The sequence below is a fragment of the Enoplosus armatus genome, chromosome 2 (genome assembly GCF_043641665.1).
Source record: "Enoplosus armatus isolate fEnoArm2 chromosome 2, fEnoArm2.hap1, whole genome shotgun sequence".
Lineage (NCBI taxonomy): Eukaryota > Metazoa > Chordata > Actinopteri > Centrarchiformes > Enoplosidae > Enoplosus > Enoplosus armatus.
Genome location: NC_092181.1, coordinates 22715967 through 22729179, shown reverse-complemented (window position 1 = coordinate 22729179; position 13213 = coordinate 22715967). Strand labels below are relative to the sequence as shown.

The window sequence follows — 13213 nt, the reverse complement described above, 5'->3', positions numbered from 1 at the left end:
TGCAGCGTTGATCTGAGAGTGAGATTGTGAGGGAAATTGCAAAATTGGTGTGTGGGTGTTACGATCATAACGTGCAAATCTGTTCACTTGCACTCTTGTTGGTGTGTTTGTCTGCCTTGTAGTGTGTCTGCCTTGTAGTGTGTGTGTGTGCGTGCACGTGAGTGTGAGAGAGACATGTATTTGCACTCCTGTCTGTCAAGTGATTCCATGGTTTGACTCTCTGGTGAAAGTTAAACAGCGGTTGGGCCATCACTACAAAATGGATGACCTTGTGCAGCTCTTGACAACATTCAGTGTCCACATGTATGCGCGCACACACCTTCACACACACATCATCACCCTCACACACACACACACTCCCTATTAGAGAACATCAGTGTCACTCAAGGGGAAATAAGAGCGAGACAGGAGGTGTGAAAGGGACAAAGCAAAGAAAGAGAAGAGAAGAAGAGAGCGACACGAGCATCGGGCCGGACAAGAGTGACAGAAAGCAGACAAAACAGAGACAAAACTCAAGGTCCCCTTACTAGCTTCTTCCAGAAGTTTTAACCATATCACACAGTTTTCAAAAGCAGATGATGTGCTATTGATGAAATCATGACAGCCACTGAGCTCTTATGTGAACAGATCCATCTCCATAACAACAAACTCCATCTGCTGATGAATACCGTATGATACGGCTGAAAGCTCTGAAAAAGCAAGTAAGTGGCCCTTGAGATGGGATTGGTCTTTTAAACTATACTGTATACTATATTTCCAAGGTTAAGAATGTGCTTTCAAGCTTAAAAAATGACATATTGAGATAGTATAGTAGAAGAATAATTTAACTGAAGAAGGATCTTCATCCCCACAGTAACTGATGTAAGAACGATCTAAAGATTCAGCTCCAAAATAAATGTTCTTTTATGTGCAACAATGCAACCCTCTTGCAACAATGCAAAGCTTTACAAACAACATTCAACGATAAAACTGCTTTTCTGCTTTCTTCATAAAAGAATTGTGAACAATCCAGAAGCTTCCTTCTGTTTCCACCTACCTGCCTCTCCAACAGACACCTCAACTGGAGTGGAGGGTGGGCTCTCTCCGATGATATTGTAGCTTGTCATAACAATCTGGTAGCGTTTGAACTTCTTTAGTTCTACAAAGAAATAAAAATATAAAACACGCAAATATAAAAAATCTAAAACATACATGTTAGTTGTCGCTTATCAAGATAACTACAACTAAATCTAAAACATAAAAAGACCCCAGGAGCTTTACTTCCCAGTTCCATCTAAAATGACTTACGTGTCAACTCAAACTCTGTGAGCGAAGCACTGCTGACTGTCTTGAAGGTGCTCTTGGCTTGGGAAGAATGAGAGAAAGATGGACGGAGAGTAAATCAAGGAATGTTTCAAGTTCAAAAATAAACTGCAATTATAATGCCATTCAAAAAAAGGACAGATGGAAAGAGAATTGTCCAATCTAGTCGAGCAGATACGCAATCTACTATTTGTACAAATAGTGAATGGTAATATTTGAACATTGCCAAATTATATTTCAATACGGGTGGCCTCATAAGAAAACAACGATCCGGTGAGGACCATTTGCTTAGTTCCTCGTCATGGTTACAGTTCATTCCTGGTCTATACTCTCTCTGATGAGGACAAGTTTGAAAAAATCATTTTCTTTTTTTCTTTCTCTCAGAGACCTCTGAATAACTTCTCAAAAGCACTGCAAAATGTTATGTGGAAAACGCTGGCCTTGCACTGCAGCATGAACCACTAAAAAGATCTTTTAACACTGAAGTATGATTGTGAGGCATGAGCACCTGCTATATTGATTGAATAAAAATATCAGGTTGGGAGATTGGTGCTCCCGGGCGATGCCCTCTAGTAGTTGGAGATTTGTTTATTTTTAACAGGGGGGATTGACCAATGGGAACACCCCCCTGCCCCCACTAATGGTTATTTTTTCAAAACACAGCGTAGTTTTGATGGTATAAACTGTACCTCGAATTGTCGTAGTGTCATAGTCATGTCTCCCCTAAAAGATTCTGTAACAGAGGTGGCTTGACGCTCCTGAATGATCATAGTGTATCTCTATGATCCACTTGCTCTTCTGCAACTGCACGTTGCTACAATTTAGTATAGAATTGAGTATTTATAGTATATAGTTTAGAGAACATTACAAATAAAAAAGACCAAACTGACAGAAGGGCGGGACTGAGAGAAAAAGGCGCAATAGCCGTCTGGTACTTCAGCACTATGGACAGCGCCATGCATTTATCAATACACAGCACATTTAGGCTACTGATATTTCAGAGCCATGGTCGGGGCCATAGATAACTGGCACAAACCTCAGTCAGATAAAGGATCAATGAGTCAGGCAGACTAGACCAACATATTCAACTAAACAACCCTTCTGCACCTGCACTCCCTCTGATACTAGGGGATGGACAGTGGGGATGGCAGTTTAACAAGGGGGATGTATTTTGATAATTTTGCTAACAAGGGGAATGGCATCTGCCCTCATCCCCCCTCAGGGCCTCTACCCTCCCTTCCTCCTGGTTTCCTGACGCAGCAGTGAGCACTGTGTGGGTACTGAGTCTTGAGTCTTCATACTGAGTGAAGAAACGCACACATGCGAAATTGCACATATAGGCACTCAACAGTCGGCGTGATGAGTTACTTTGAGGCAGACATCAGGTATGTGGCCAAACAAACTATAAATATACGGTTCATTTTCGTTTTATATTGATATTGCGCTTTAGGAATTGCTTGAGAGGGCTAGGTAAGAGGCTGGTGTGTGAACATGTGAGAAAAATTTACTGAAATACTCTTTGCGTGTATCATTAATTAAGTGTCACAAAGCAGTGTTTGAACCAACCTCAGTAATGGGTTTGTTTTAAATACATACATTTAATACCCCTTTAACAGTGTTGCACAACTAGTCATTCCAGGCATATATTTATTTAATTATTTACTTTTATATACTTTTATAATTTTGTGCCCCAGCCCCTCTAACATCCTCTGTACGTCCCTGTTGTCAGGTAATACACCTTCTATAAACATTGTTGATGAAGGTATTGCCACGAGGCAAACATTTTTCACCTCTGATCCCCTCTATCATTGCTTAATTTGTGATTTCACATAACACAAGGCCTTTCATGGCCATTCATATTTTTTCTTTGAATGAAGGATTTCAAAGCAGCAGCTCAAAACCAACCAGCCTTGGGGTGTGAGTTTTATGATATAATATTTTATACTTGTGAATTTCATACTTTTATACTTGTATAATCTGACCACATAAATGGAGTTGATCATCCGCCATGTTTGGCACAATGTACATATATCGGACAATACTTTGTTGATTATGGAAAAACAGCTCTCTGAATTGACTGTTCGCTAAACCCCTTCCCCGAACAGCAATTGTCCAATCATAGTTTAGCAACCGTAACTAGGCAGGACAGACCTGGATTTCTTCACATGTTGACGTAGTGTGCATGGGCATTTTTATTGGATTTGGGGAAGTTAACACTCCAGCAACCCCAGCCAACGTTACCTGAGATAGCTTTATGTTTGCCAACTACATTGGTTAGTCCTCATCCCAAAAACCATTCCTCTTTTAATGTTAAAAGGAAAACAACAAGTGAAAATAAGTATGTACTCTGAGCACAGTCAAACAACTTATCATACTTAGAATACCTTGACTATCTATTGCTCTACACTGCAATACAGAGAAAATGTTTTGTTTTGAAATGTTTTTTAATTACCATGTTTTAGTTACCAAAGTCTAGATATGTATATCAACAGTTACTAATGATAACATTAGTATCAGTACTACTCACTTGTAATGAGGGCACTTGTGGTGTTGTTTTTGGTTGCCTGGACTTCTGCTTCAGTGAAAGTGGAGGCGTTTACTGGGAGGTCTCTATAATATAGCCGGTATCCAGTCAACATCCCGTTAACACTGTCGTCACTGGGACGCTGAAAACATGCAAACAAGCACACACAGGCACATGTAAAGAAGTATCCATTCCTCAAAACGAAACTTGTGAGGATTCTGCACTGTGCTCATTTTCTGTAGTGAGGTGACTGACAGGACACTGGCTGAACAGTATTTTATCAGCAGAGTCCACTTTAAAGGGCTGGTGGATTGGTCTGGCTGTAACCCACACAGACAAAGTGATGCTTCAGTGGGTTTGGCACTCTTGTAAAAGATGATGAAATTGCTGGTGACTTTGTTTTTCATTGCCTCCTTCTGCTTTGACATAAGGCTAGAAGGAGTGAGAGAAGACACTTCCAAACAGAAGAGGAAGAGTGACAAGCAGTGAAGTAGCGAGGCTGCATTTACCGTCTATTCACGTCACTGTTTCTCCAAACCACCTCTATTTCCCCTTACTCTCTTTTTTTCCTCTGTTGTTGTACATTGCTGATGTTTGCTTCTCCCGCCCTCTAATATCTCTGGTGCTGGTATATCCTCATTAAGATTTTGATCATTTCTCTCCCCCAGCCAGGACTGTCTGTCCGTCCCATCCTTTTGCCATCCCTCCAACCTGTCTGTGCTGCCCTCTGACCTTTCCTGGTTCAATAAATAATGATAACTGCATCCAAAGGCACAAACACACAGCACAAACACTGCATACAGTAAGCCTGCAGGGGTCTCATTCTCCAAGTGGGTGATTACCTGCACTCAATGTTTTGTTGTGTAGGTCTGAGTGTATATAATGTATGCGTATCTCAGGGACCACTGTTGTATTAGAAGTCTGAAAATACCTTCCACTGCACCAGGACTGAGGTAGTGGTTGTTGGTTTCACCGCCAGGATCACTGGAGGCTCATCAGGAACTGGAAAGAAAACAGAGAAAGAGAGTGAGGAAGAAAAAGACATACAGAAAGCTTCTGTCAATCCTAGTACAGTCCTCCTCTATTATGTTTTCAAATCCACAAATGTCCTTGTCTTCCTCCTTCCCTCCCCTGCTCCATCAGCGTTCCCAGTCTCTCACCATCCTGCAGAGTTGTAACAGCCTCCGTCTCTTTGCTGAGGACACTGTCTCCTACATCGTTGGTGGCCAGCATCCTAAACTTGTATGATGTAAAGGGCTTCAGCCTATAGACACAAACACACACAGATACACATGTACAGATGGACACAAAGCAAATAAATAGTACATTCATTCATATGCTATTTTTTTCCCAATGTTTTGACTCTGCATTGTTTATATTGGCTTGTGGTCTTTTTCTCCTCTTATTCTACCAGAAAAACACACAAAAGGTGCATGTTCTATTCAAGATACAAACAATACCCTCTCACTCTCCTCTCTCTTTTGCTCTTTCACCGGCCTTAGAAGAGCAGACAAGGTCTTGAATAATAATCATCTTACACCTTTCCTAATTGTCTCCACTGCCAAAGTATTTTTACTGCCATACTACCACAACATCTTATCTGCATTTCTCCTCTGTGCAAGGTGAATGCATTAATAAGCACAGAATAACAATTTACATCAGTCATCAACACTTTACTCTAGAGCCACTTACAATCAGCCCCATGAACATGCACCCATTGTTAGAGACTAGCTGAACAAGTCCGTGCTATGGTGCTTTTTAGCATGCTAATAGTTTAAATGTACCCTCTTCTGCACACTGTGGGGAATTGATTACAATTTAAAAAGGGCAATCTGTGGCAAAACAGTAATTTTCCCCTTTTTTTTAATTGATCTAACCTATTATTAACATAGTACCTATAGTTAACAGGAGCTATTTCCTCATTTGTAACAAGAAGTCATTCCACCCCCATTCTACCACCGCTCACACATGTACTTACAAGGTCCATCTCTACACTTTATTTACAGAGTGCCTCGGAGACTACAGAGGACCAGTTAGACATTCAGCAGGCGACAGGAGAACTGCCCAAGTGTCTTCTTGTATAATAATGAGCCGGGCCCAATAAGGGACAAGAAAAGGCCCTATGGGGTAGTGGGTATCGTAGGAATAGAACATCAAAGGCACCAAGCTCAAAGAGGGTGGGGTACCAACAGCACTGGGAGGATGTTAAGGACAGTGTTTGAAAGTGTGTGAACACTGTATGTGTGTCTACGTGTGCATCAGCCTGGGGACTTCGGTGTTTTGGTTTCAAAGATGTCTCGGTGGAAAACAACAATTAAGGACAGATAACAAGTAAGTATGAGTGTGAACATGTGGAGATGTAAGCTAATTCCTCCATCCGGCGCTGTAATGAGAGCATTCAGTGATAGAATGAGCTCGAAAACGGCATCAAAACAACAACAGCAGCACCATCATCACGGCAGATAGACTCTCCCCGAGGCAGGTTGAAACAGGCTGAAGCAGACACACTGAGAGAATGCTATTCAGCATCTCAAATAGCCCTGTGATAGCTCGCAACGGAGTGCACACAAACAGTCACGAAGACACATGCGGGGAACACACGCTATACACAAGTCTCAAGCCTCATCATAGTGCTGCTACTCAAGACTGTCAGAGAAGTTGGAGCAGCCATCGAGCCTGACCACTATCACCTGCTGCCATAATGACAGTCTCACCGGGGAGAAGATGGAGGGATAACGAGAGAGGGAAGGAAAAGGAAGACGTGCAATAGGAAAGATGCCCTCTTCCAGAGGATCAGATGCTTGAGGATGAATGAAAGAAAAAATAGATGCCTTATGGTTTTTGAAAGCCCTGGCTGTTGATGGATGGAGGGAGTGAAGGAGGTTGTGGCAACAAGAGGGATGACAGATGAAAAGGTAAAACTGGTTGTGGAGAGACAATGGACAAACGGCACACACAAACTTGAAAGCTTGAAGGCAGAGTGAGAAAAAAAGGTATTAAAGGGAACAGAGAGTGAGCAGTTCCTGCTGTGCCTGTGTGATTAGGTGACTGAGATCCTCCTCGTTTCTGCAGTGATTATGATTACTCGGCTCTCCCTGGTGGTTTTTTGTGGTTTATGTTTTTTTTTTTGCTCCTCAAACCTTTTCGGTACATCATGTGCTAAATAAATAAAACTTTTCCTTCTGTGTTCTTATTCTCTGTTGTTTGCTTTGAGAATTCACAGCAACCCCCCTCCCCTGTCCAGTTTTCTCCCCAAGGATGCATAAACATTTCACAGACTGCTTTAAAGAAAAAGTCCAGCATGTCATGCTAAACAAAATGTTCATGATAGGGCTCTGTAAGGAAAGCAAAAAACAGTAATGGGGAATTTGTATTCCTGTTTTCTCCTAGGATGCTTGAGTTGGCCTAATTGACTATTAGGTAACCCCTTCCCACCTTAGATACTGTTGCTATGCCTGTCAAGCTTTCCGTTCTTGTGCAGTGCTCCCGGTGGCAGCTTTACCACTTGAAATTCTTTGTAGTTTTTTGAAAGAATGGGTCCTTGATTTCAGACTGAGGTAGACAACCGATAACCATCAATTTCATCGGCTGAAATGACAACTGTCACTGCAGATATGATCAGCTGTAGCTAGCTAGCTAATTAAGCTAATGTTCACTTCACAAGTGACTTGGACCGGCTTCCACACAGTGGGGAAATACTGCACAGTGGATGTGCTGTCATGAAGGAAGCTTTTTATAATGTAACATGAAACCTTCATGGAAGGTTCATTGAGGTAACGCTGGGTTATTAATGTACAGTAGGTAGTAAGCTAGTTAGCCAGTCATGCTAACATTTGCGTTAGAGCAAACACACTGTTTAATCCATTTGTTGGTTACATTTTTGCTGTTGTGTTTCTGTTTTTTTCACCCTCCGAACTCTTTATATATGGAGTATCCAAAGCTTACGGGTTAGGGTTAGGGTTAGCACAAACTTTACATATGTGCACATGTGTACCTGTCAACGGTCCAGGTGGTCACGTTGTGCAAGATGTCAGCGGTGTGTGTGTTCCAGTCCCCGCTGGGCAGCTCTTTGACCTGCAGAGTGAAGTACCTCAGCGGGGAGGAGCCTGAGCCACCCGTCACCCAGTGGAGGCGGACACGGCGAGATTCAACCCCATCCTGAGGTACAGACAACTTCCTGGGTGGCTGGGGACGCTCTGTGGATGTGATGAGGAGGGGCAAAGAGGAAAGATAAAAAAGAAGAGAGTGGGAGGAGACAAAAGAGGCAAAGGAGAGGTGAGAAGGGAAGAAGGAGAGAAGGTAGATAAGTGAACAGGGGAATTGAAGTGGAAGCAGGAGAATGAAAAAAGAGATCCAACAAATTTAAATTTCTTGAGCAGTTTCAATTTGATGAAAAATGTCCTTTAGTAGTTTAACATTGTGTGATTGTGTTACAACATACTATTACGTACATCCATGTGAGTGTATTTGTGTTCATCAGAGACAGAGACTTCATAAATAGCTTTAGATGTACAGTCGGCTGACAAATTAAAGGACAGAGCAACGCACATTACCACGAGTCAAGAAGGTGCTGGATGCAAAAGATGGAAAATGAAAAAAGGTCAAAACATCTACTTTACACCTCTTTGTCATACACATGCATACATGTAAAAAGCAGATTAGAGACCCGGCTCCTCATATACCTGACCAAGAAATCTGTTTCCTAAAGGAGAAATCTAGATGGGGAAATCTCATTTACATGACGTTAACTGAATTTCCTGTGTAGAAACATCTGTATTCAATATGTTTCTTCACTCATTAATTCAGGTTTTTCCTTTAATCTCCCTGCTATCTGTAGCTATACATGTTGAAATGTATTGTCACCTGGACAAATGGAGACTACCATGGACCATATGCTGCAAATCAGAAATATACCTCGTAACACAGCACATGGGCAGCCTACATTTACATCACATATGCATCATTGTGACTGTTGCAATGCATATATACAGTGTGTTTAAATGAAACAAGACATCTAACCAGTGCAGCATCAAAGAAACAATTTCTCAACAGATTGCCAGTGTGTGTGTGTGCATTTGTCTTTGTCTTCGCTATTCAATTAGAAGATGAAAGATGGCTCTTCGAGTCCGTATCTTTGCGCAACTGTGTTTGCAGTAGCTGTGTGATTAGCAGACGTGTGTCTACTATGCACACAAACAAACAAAAACACACGGCTGGGGGGCATAACTGTTTAATTTCAGTGGCATCAGGTTATTGATTAAGTCTAGAAATAAAAGCATTATCGATTCTCTCCGAAGTTTAATTAATCTGCACTTATGTTTTCAAACACGCGCACAAGCACAGTCACACACACGCACACATAGGCTCGCCTTCCTTCATTCATCCTTATCACAAATAATTTAAGTAAAAGCTGTTTGCCTCCCTTCTTCCCTCACGCCCTTATTCTTCAGTCCCTTCAAGATTTGACTATCCTCTCTCTCTTTTGTTTTCCTGATACCATCTGTGTCTCCCTGTCGGTTCTCCTCTTGTTCTGTTCCACAGTTAAGATCGTGTTCTGATAATAAACTCATAATTGTCAGAACAAGTGCTGCCCTTTCAGCTCTTACATGACTCTTTACTGCTACGCAAGGGAGAGGAGAAGAGAGGAGAGCGGTAGAAGTGAAGTGAAAGCAGAGATGGTGTTCGTACTAGGGAAAAATATGGTTGTAGGGGGATGAATTCTGCTAAATATGCCACTGTATGTTGTCCTTTACCTTATCAGTTATCACCCTCTTGGAGCAAAAAAATCACCATGGATAAATCTTTCTTGAGGGAGTTGAAGTTTTCTCTAATTCATTCATGCACACAGCCTCACATGCATATACATCCACACACACACTCAAAAAGCCAATTTTCTTTTTCTAGGGATTAAGTTGGTCTCTTCAGCATCATCAGAAAGAAATCTCTATTAGGCTATTTTGTCTGTCTCTCAGTCAGAATGGGCCATTATGTTACTGAAGTGGAACAGAGAACCACTGAATTCTGTTCTAAAGAAATCCTGATAATGATGCTGCCGATGTTATGATGTCTGATCCAATTAAAATGCAGTACACAAGCTGATGGCTCCGAACAGAATATCTGACATCATGATTCCAGGTTTTCATAAAAATTCACTTCACTGTCACATTTTAATATAGAGACTTTTGTAGCATTTCAATGCTTTACCAGACATACACGGTGCCGGCTGACAGAGAAAATTGGAGAGAGAGATCAGGGATGACATATATCTAAGGCTGTGAGCCACGTTCAAGCCAAAGCTATTCATGCGTTAGCCTACTGAGACACCAGAACCACTGTAAATTCATTTTTAAAGTGACATTTCACTTTGGTGGGATAACTCTTCTCAGTTCAGGAACGGTCAAACTTCTTATTTTTAACTTGAATTTTAAGATACATTTTTAAAACAAAATGTATAATCAGTATTTATGTAAACACAGAAGTTACAAGAGTACTTGATAAGACATATTACAGTGCGCTATAAAATTAAATAAAAATGATTGACTTTTATATTGAGATGGCAAAATCACATAAACTGTATGTTATATATTTTTAAATTAACATTTGATCAAACGACTACCTGTACTTAACCAATGAATCAAGTTTATTTGTCACATGTAATTTATATAAGGTACAATCACAGTGAAATGTAATAGTAGTGGCCTACAGAGAATTATCACCCAGCTCTGCAGTTTCCCTCAGCCTGTACAGGGCGCTTTAGCATCTTTCAGCTCACTGTTGTGGTTCACTCTCACCACTCACATCAGCGTAGTTTTCAGCAAAAAAGCCCTAAAAACCCTCTGTACACTACCTCACCAGCACCAAACTGCAGTCAGACAAAGTCTGAGCTAGCTGGTGAACATAGTGGAGCATTTAGAAGATAAAGAGCCTGATATTTCCTTCAGGAGGAGACCAAAAACAGAGGTAAAAGAGAGTGAATATTGGACTTACATTGATCAGGGGCAACATGACTTCCAATGAATGAACTGTTTGCTGACAAGTTCACCATATAACATTGTTGTGTTTACAGCTAATTTCCACTGCCCCTAAGTACCCATAAAATAAATCTGTTAATGCAGGTTTAAAGATTTCAAAGATGATACTAAATTTCCCACCACTGTTGTTTTGGGGGAGCAGCATCTAAGGATGAAAATGAAATCCTCTTCAGTTCTGAGTCTACACTGGTAACAGTCAGGCTTCTCAGCTATGCTGTGGCTCACAGAGGACAAACACTGCAGTATAAAACTTGGGAACATGTTGTCATGTAACACTGACTCAGCCTGTAGCTGTAACACTTGTATGGGTTGATGCACTGTATATGTATGATGGATCTGTAGTATTGACTTACATGGCTTGTAGCTTCAGCTATAATACAGACAATGTGGTCAGTTTTATGTGATGGAAGCCTCACAGTATAACAACCTGTAGGGCTGTATTACATCCTAGTAAACACAAAGGGTGAAAACAATTACAATCAACTGTTTGAGGAAAGAAAAGTAGAGACTGATGCAGACATTGTTAAAAGACAGCAAATAGGTGTTCGTTAATACATACTTATGAACGGCAACTTGTAATGAATTTAAACTTTAGTAATCCTGACTGGGAAACTGTCACAAAACATTTGCCTTGCTCTGGGTAAACATCATCGCGTTATCTTCCTAACGTTAACGTAACACAGGCCCGTTTGTACCTTGACATCCTTGGTCAGTTTGTACCAGTATGTTACCTTATCTTGTCGTCATTCAGTCAAAAATCTCATCTGTAGCCAAAAATAGCACCTGTGTTGCCTAGTCCAAATGTAAACACCAGTAGCCGACATCTATGACAGATCAGCCTCTGAAATACTCAAAATAAAAGTCAGATTTTACTGATCATCCTGATCGTGATCAGTATGAATGGCCTGAAGACATAAAAGCAGGAAGAGAGAGAAGTGCAGAAGTCTAGACAAGATGAGATAAAAGCATCACGACCTCTGAATCTGGAGGACAAAAACTTGACTTCTTATCTATTTCTAAATTGAAGGGAAAATACACTGCTCATGCACTAGTTTACCTCTTTAAAAGTCAAGTCACTGTAAAAATTCATCCTTTTTGGCCACTGACTATGTGTTGGAGAATATACTTCTTCTGTTACAGGTTTTTGGAGACAAAACCAGGAGAGTTACAGTCACTGCTCAGCTACATCTCGCCATAGGCACGGGCTGTCATACACAGTCTTTGAGTGTGTTTCTGTTTTAAAACACCTGTTATTTTCACAGTTTATACACTACGATGAAGCCAGTGAAAGGGTTAGTATGGGTTAGGGTTAGTATGAAATGTTAAAGAGAAATTAGCAACATTTTTGCTGCCCTAAAAAAGAAAATTAACATGACTGTAGAGTGCTGATAGAAGTATTGATCAATAGTAATTACTTTGGTTTAGAATTTAAGATTAATGGCTTTCAGATCTTGCCGTCTGCTCTCTCCTTTTGCAAGACTTCCCAACCACTGCCATTTCAACACATTGCCAGTCTGATTCTCTTTCTCACCTAATAATTGTACATTTTTCACCCGCCCACAACAGAGCATGGTGCTATGAGAAAGTAGCCAGTGTTGCAAGACAGTTGAGTGAGAAAGGCTAATAATTCTTGTTGTCTCACTCAACAAGGCAATTAAGTTTGGCCTGTTCTTTGGATGGATCAACAGACTCAATGCCACAATTGTCTTTGGTCTGATAATCTATAACTTTTCATGATGATTTAACAAACCTGTCTGGGCCTTTTTAATAGACTACTGTTGCCTGGACCCCCAGGCAGTCTCTGGAACTCCTGACTGTCATTATGCCTCTGCAGGAGGGCCAATACCTAGTGATTTCAATATCTACATTTACTGCCAAGCAGCTCTTCATCAACTGGAGTTTCTAAATGTCATTTCATCTCATTCTGTATGTGAAATTTCTCACTCACAGAAAAGGTCACACTTTTTTATCTTGTACTAATATTTGGTGCCCACTAACAATGGACTCTATAAAGTACTTCAAAATTAAAACATGTTGCACAACTCTTCTCCAGTACACCATGCTTTATTCACCAAACGCTTCATTAGGGTGTACCTGAGGCTGTTTCCGGTCTGCTGATTTGTCATGTGATCAATATATCACCATGTATATATATATATATATATATATATATATATACTGTCATCCTTTCTTCAAAAATAGTCTATACAAAAACTATAAGAAAAATATCTATAACCATACGGGGTATCAGAAAACACTTTTTCATCTTAACCCAACAATGAACAAAAAGGTTGAATAAAGTAAATCAATTCTGTATTCTCAGATCATTCAGATTACTTTTTCAAAAGATTAGTTA

At 40.6% G+C, this 13213-nt stretch overlaps 1 protein-coding gene across 2 annotated transcripts in view; it reads right to left on the bottom strand.

The window, feature by feature from the left end:
• The window catches only part of sdk1b (sidekick cell adhesion molecule 1b), a 204180-nt gene that overhangs the window by 10177 nt on the left and 180790 nt on the right, over window positions 1-13213 (bottom strand). For both annotated transcript variants that reach the window (XM_070913440.1, XM_070913433.1), the window contains exons 31-36: window positions 7821-8022; window positions 4987-5090; window positions 4758-4828; window positions 3830-3968; window positions 1288-1344; window positions 1037-1138 (exon numbers count right to left, since the gene is read on the bottom strand). In XM_070913440.1, coding sequence (XP_070769541.1) covers window positions 1037-1138; window positions 1288-1344; window positions 3830-3968; window positions 4758-4828; window positions 4987-5090; window positions 7821-8022 — 675 coding nt within the window. The remainder of the gene's footprint in view (window positions 1-1036; window positions 1139-1287; window positions 1345-3829; window positions 3969-4757; window positions 4829-4986; window positions 5091-7820; window positions 8023-13213) is intronic.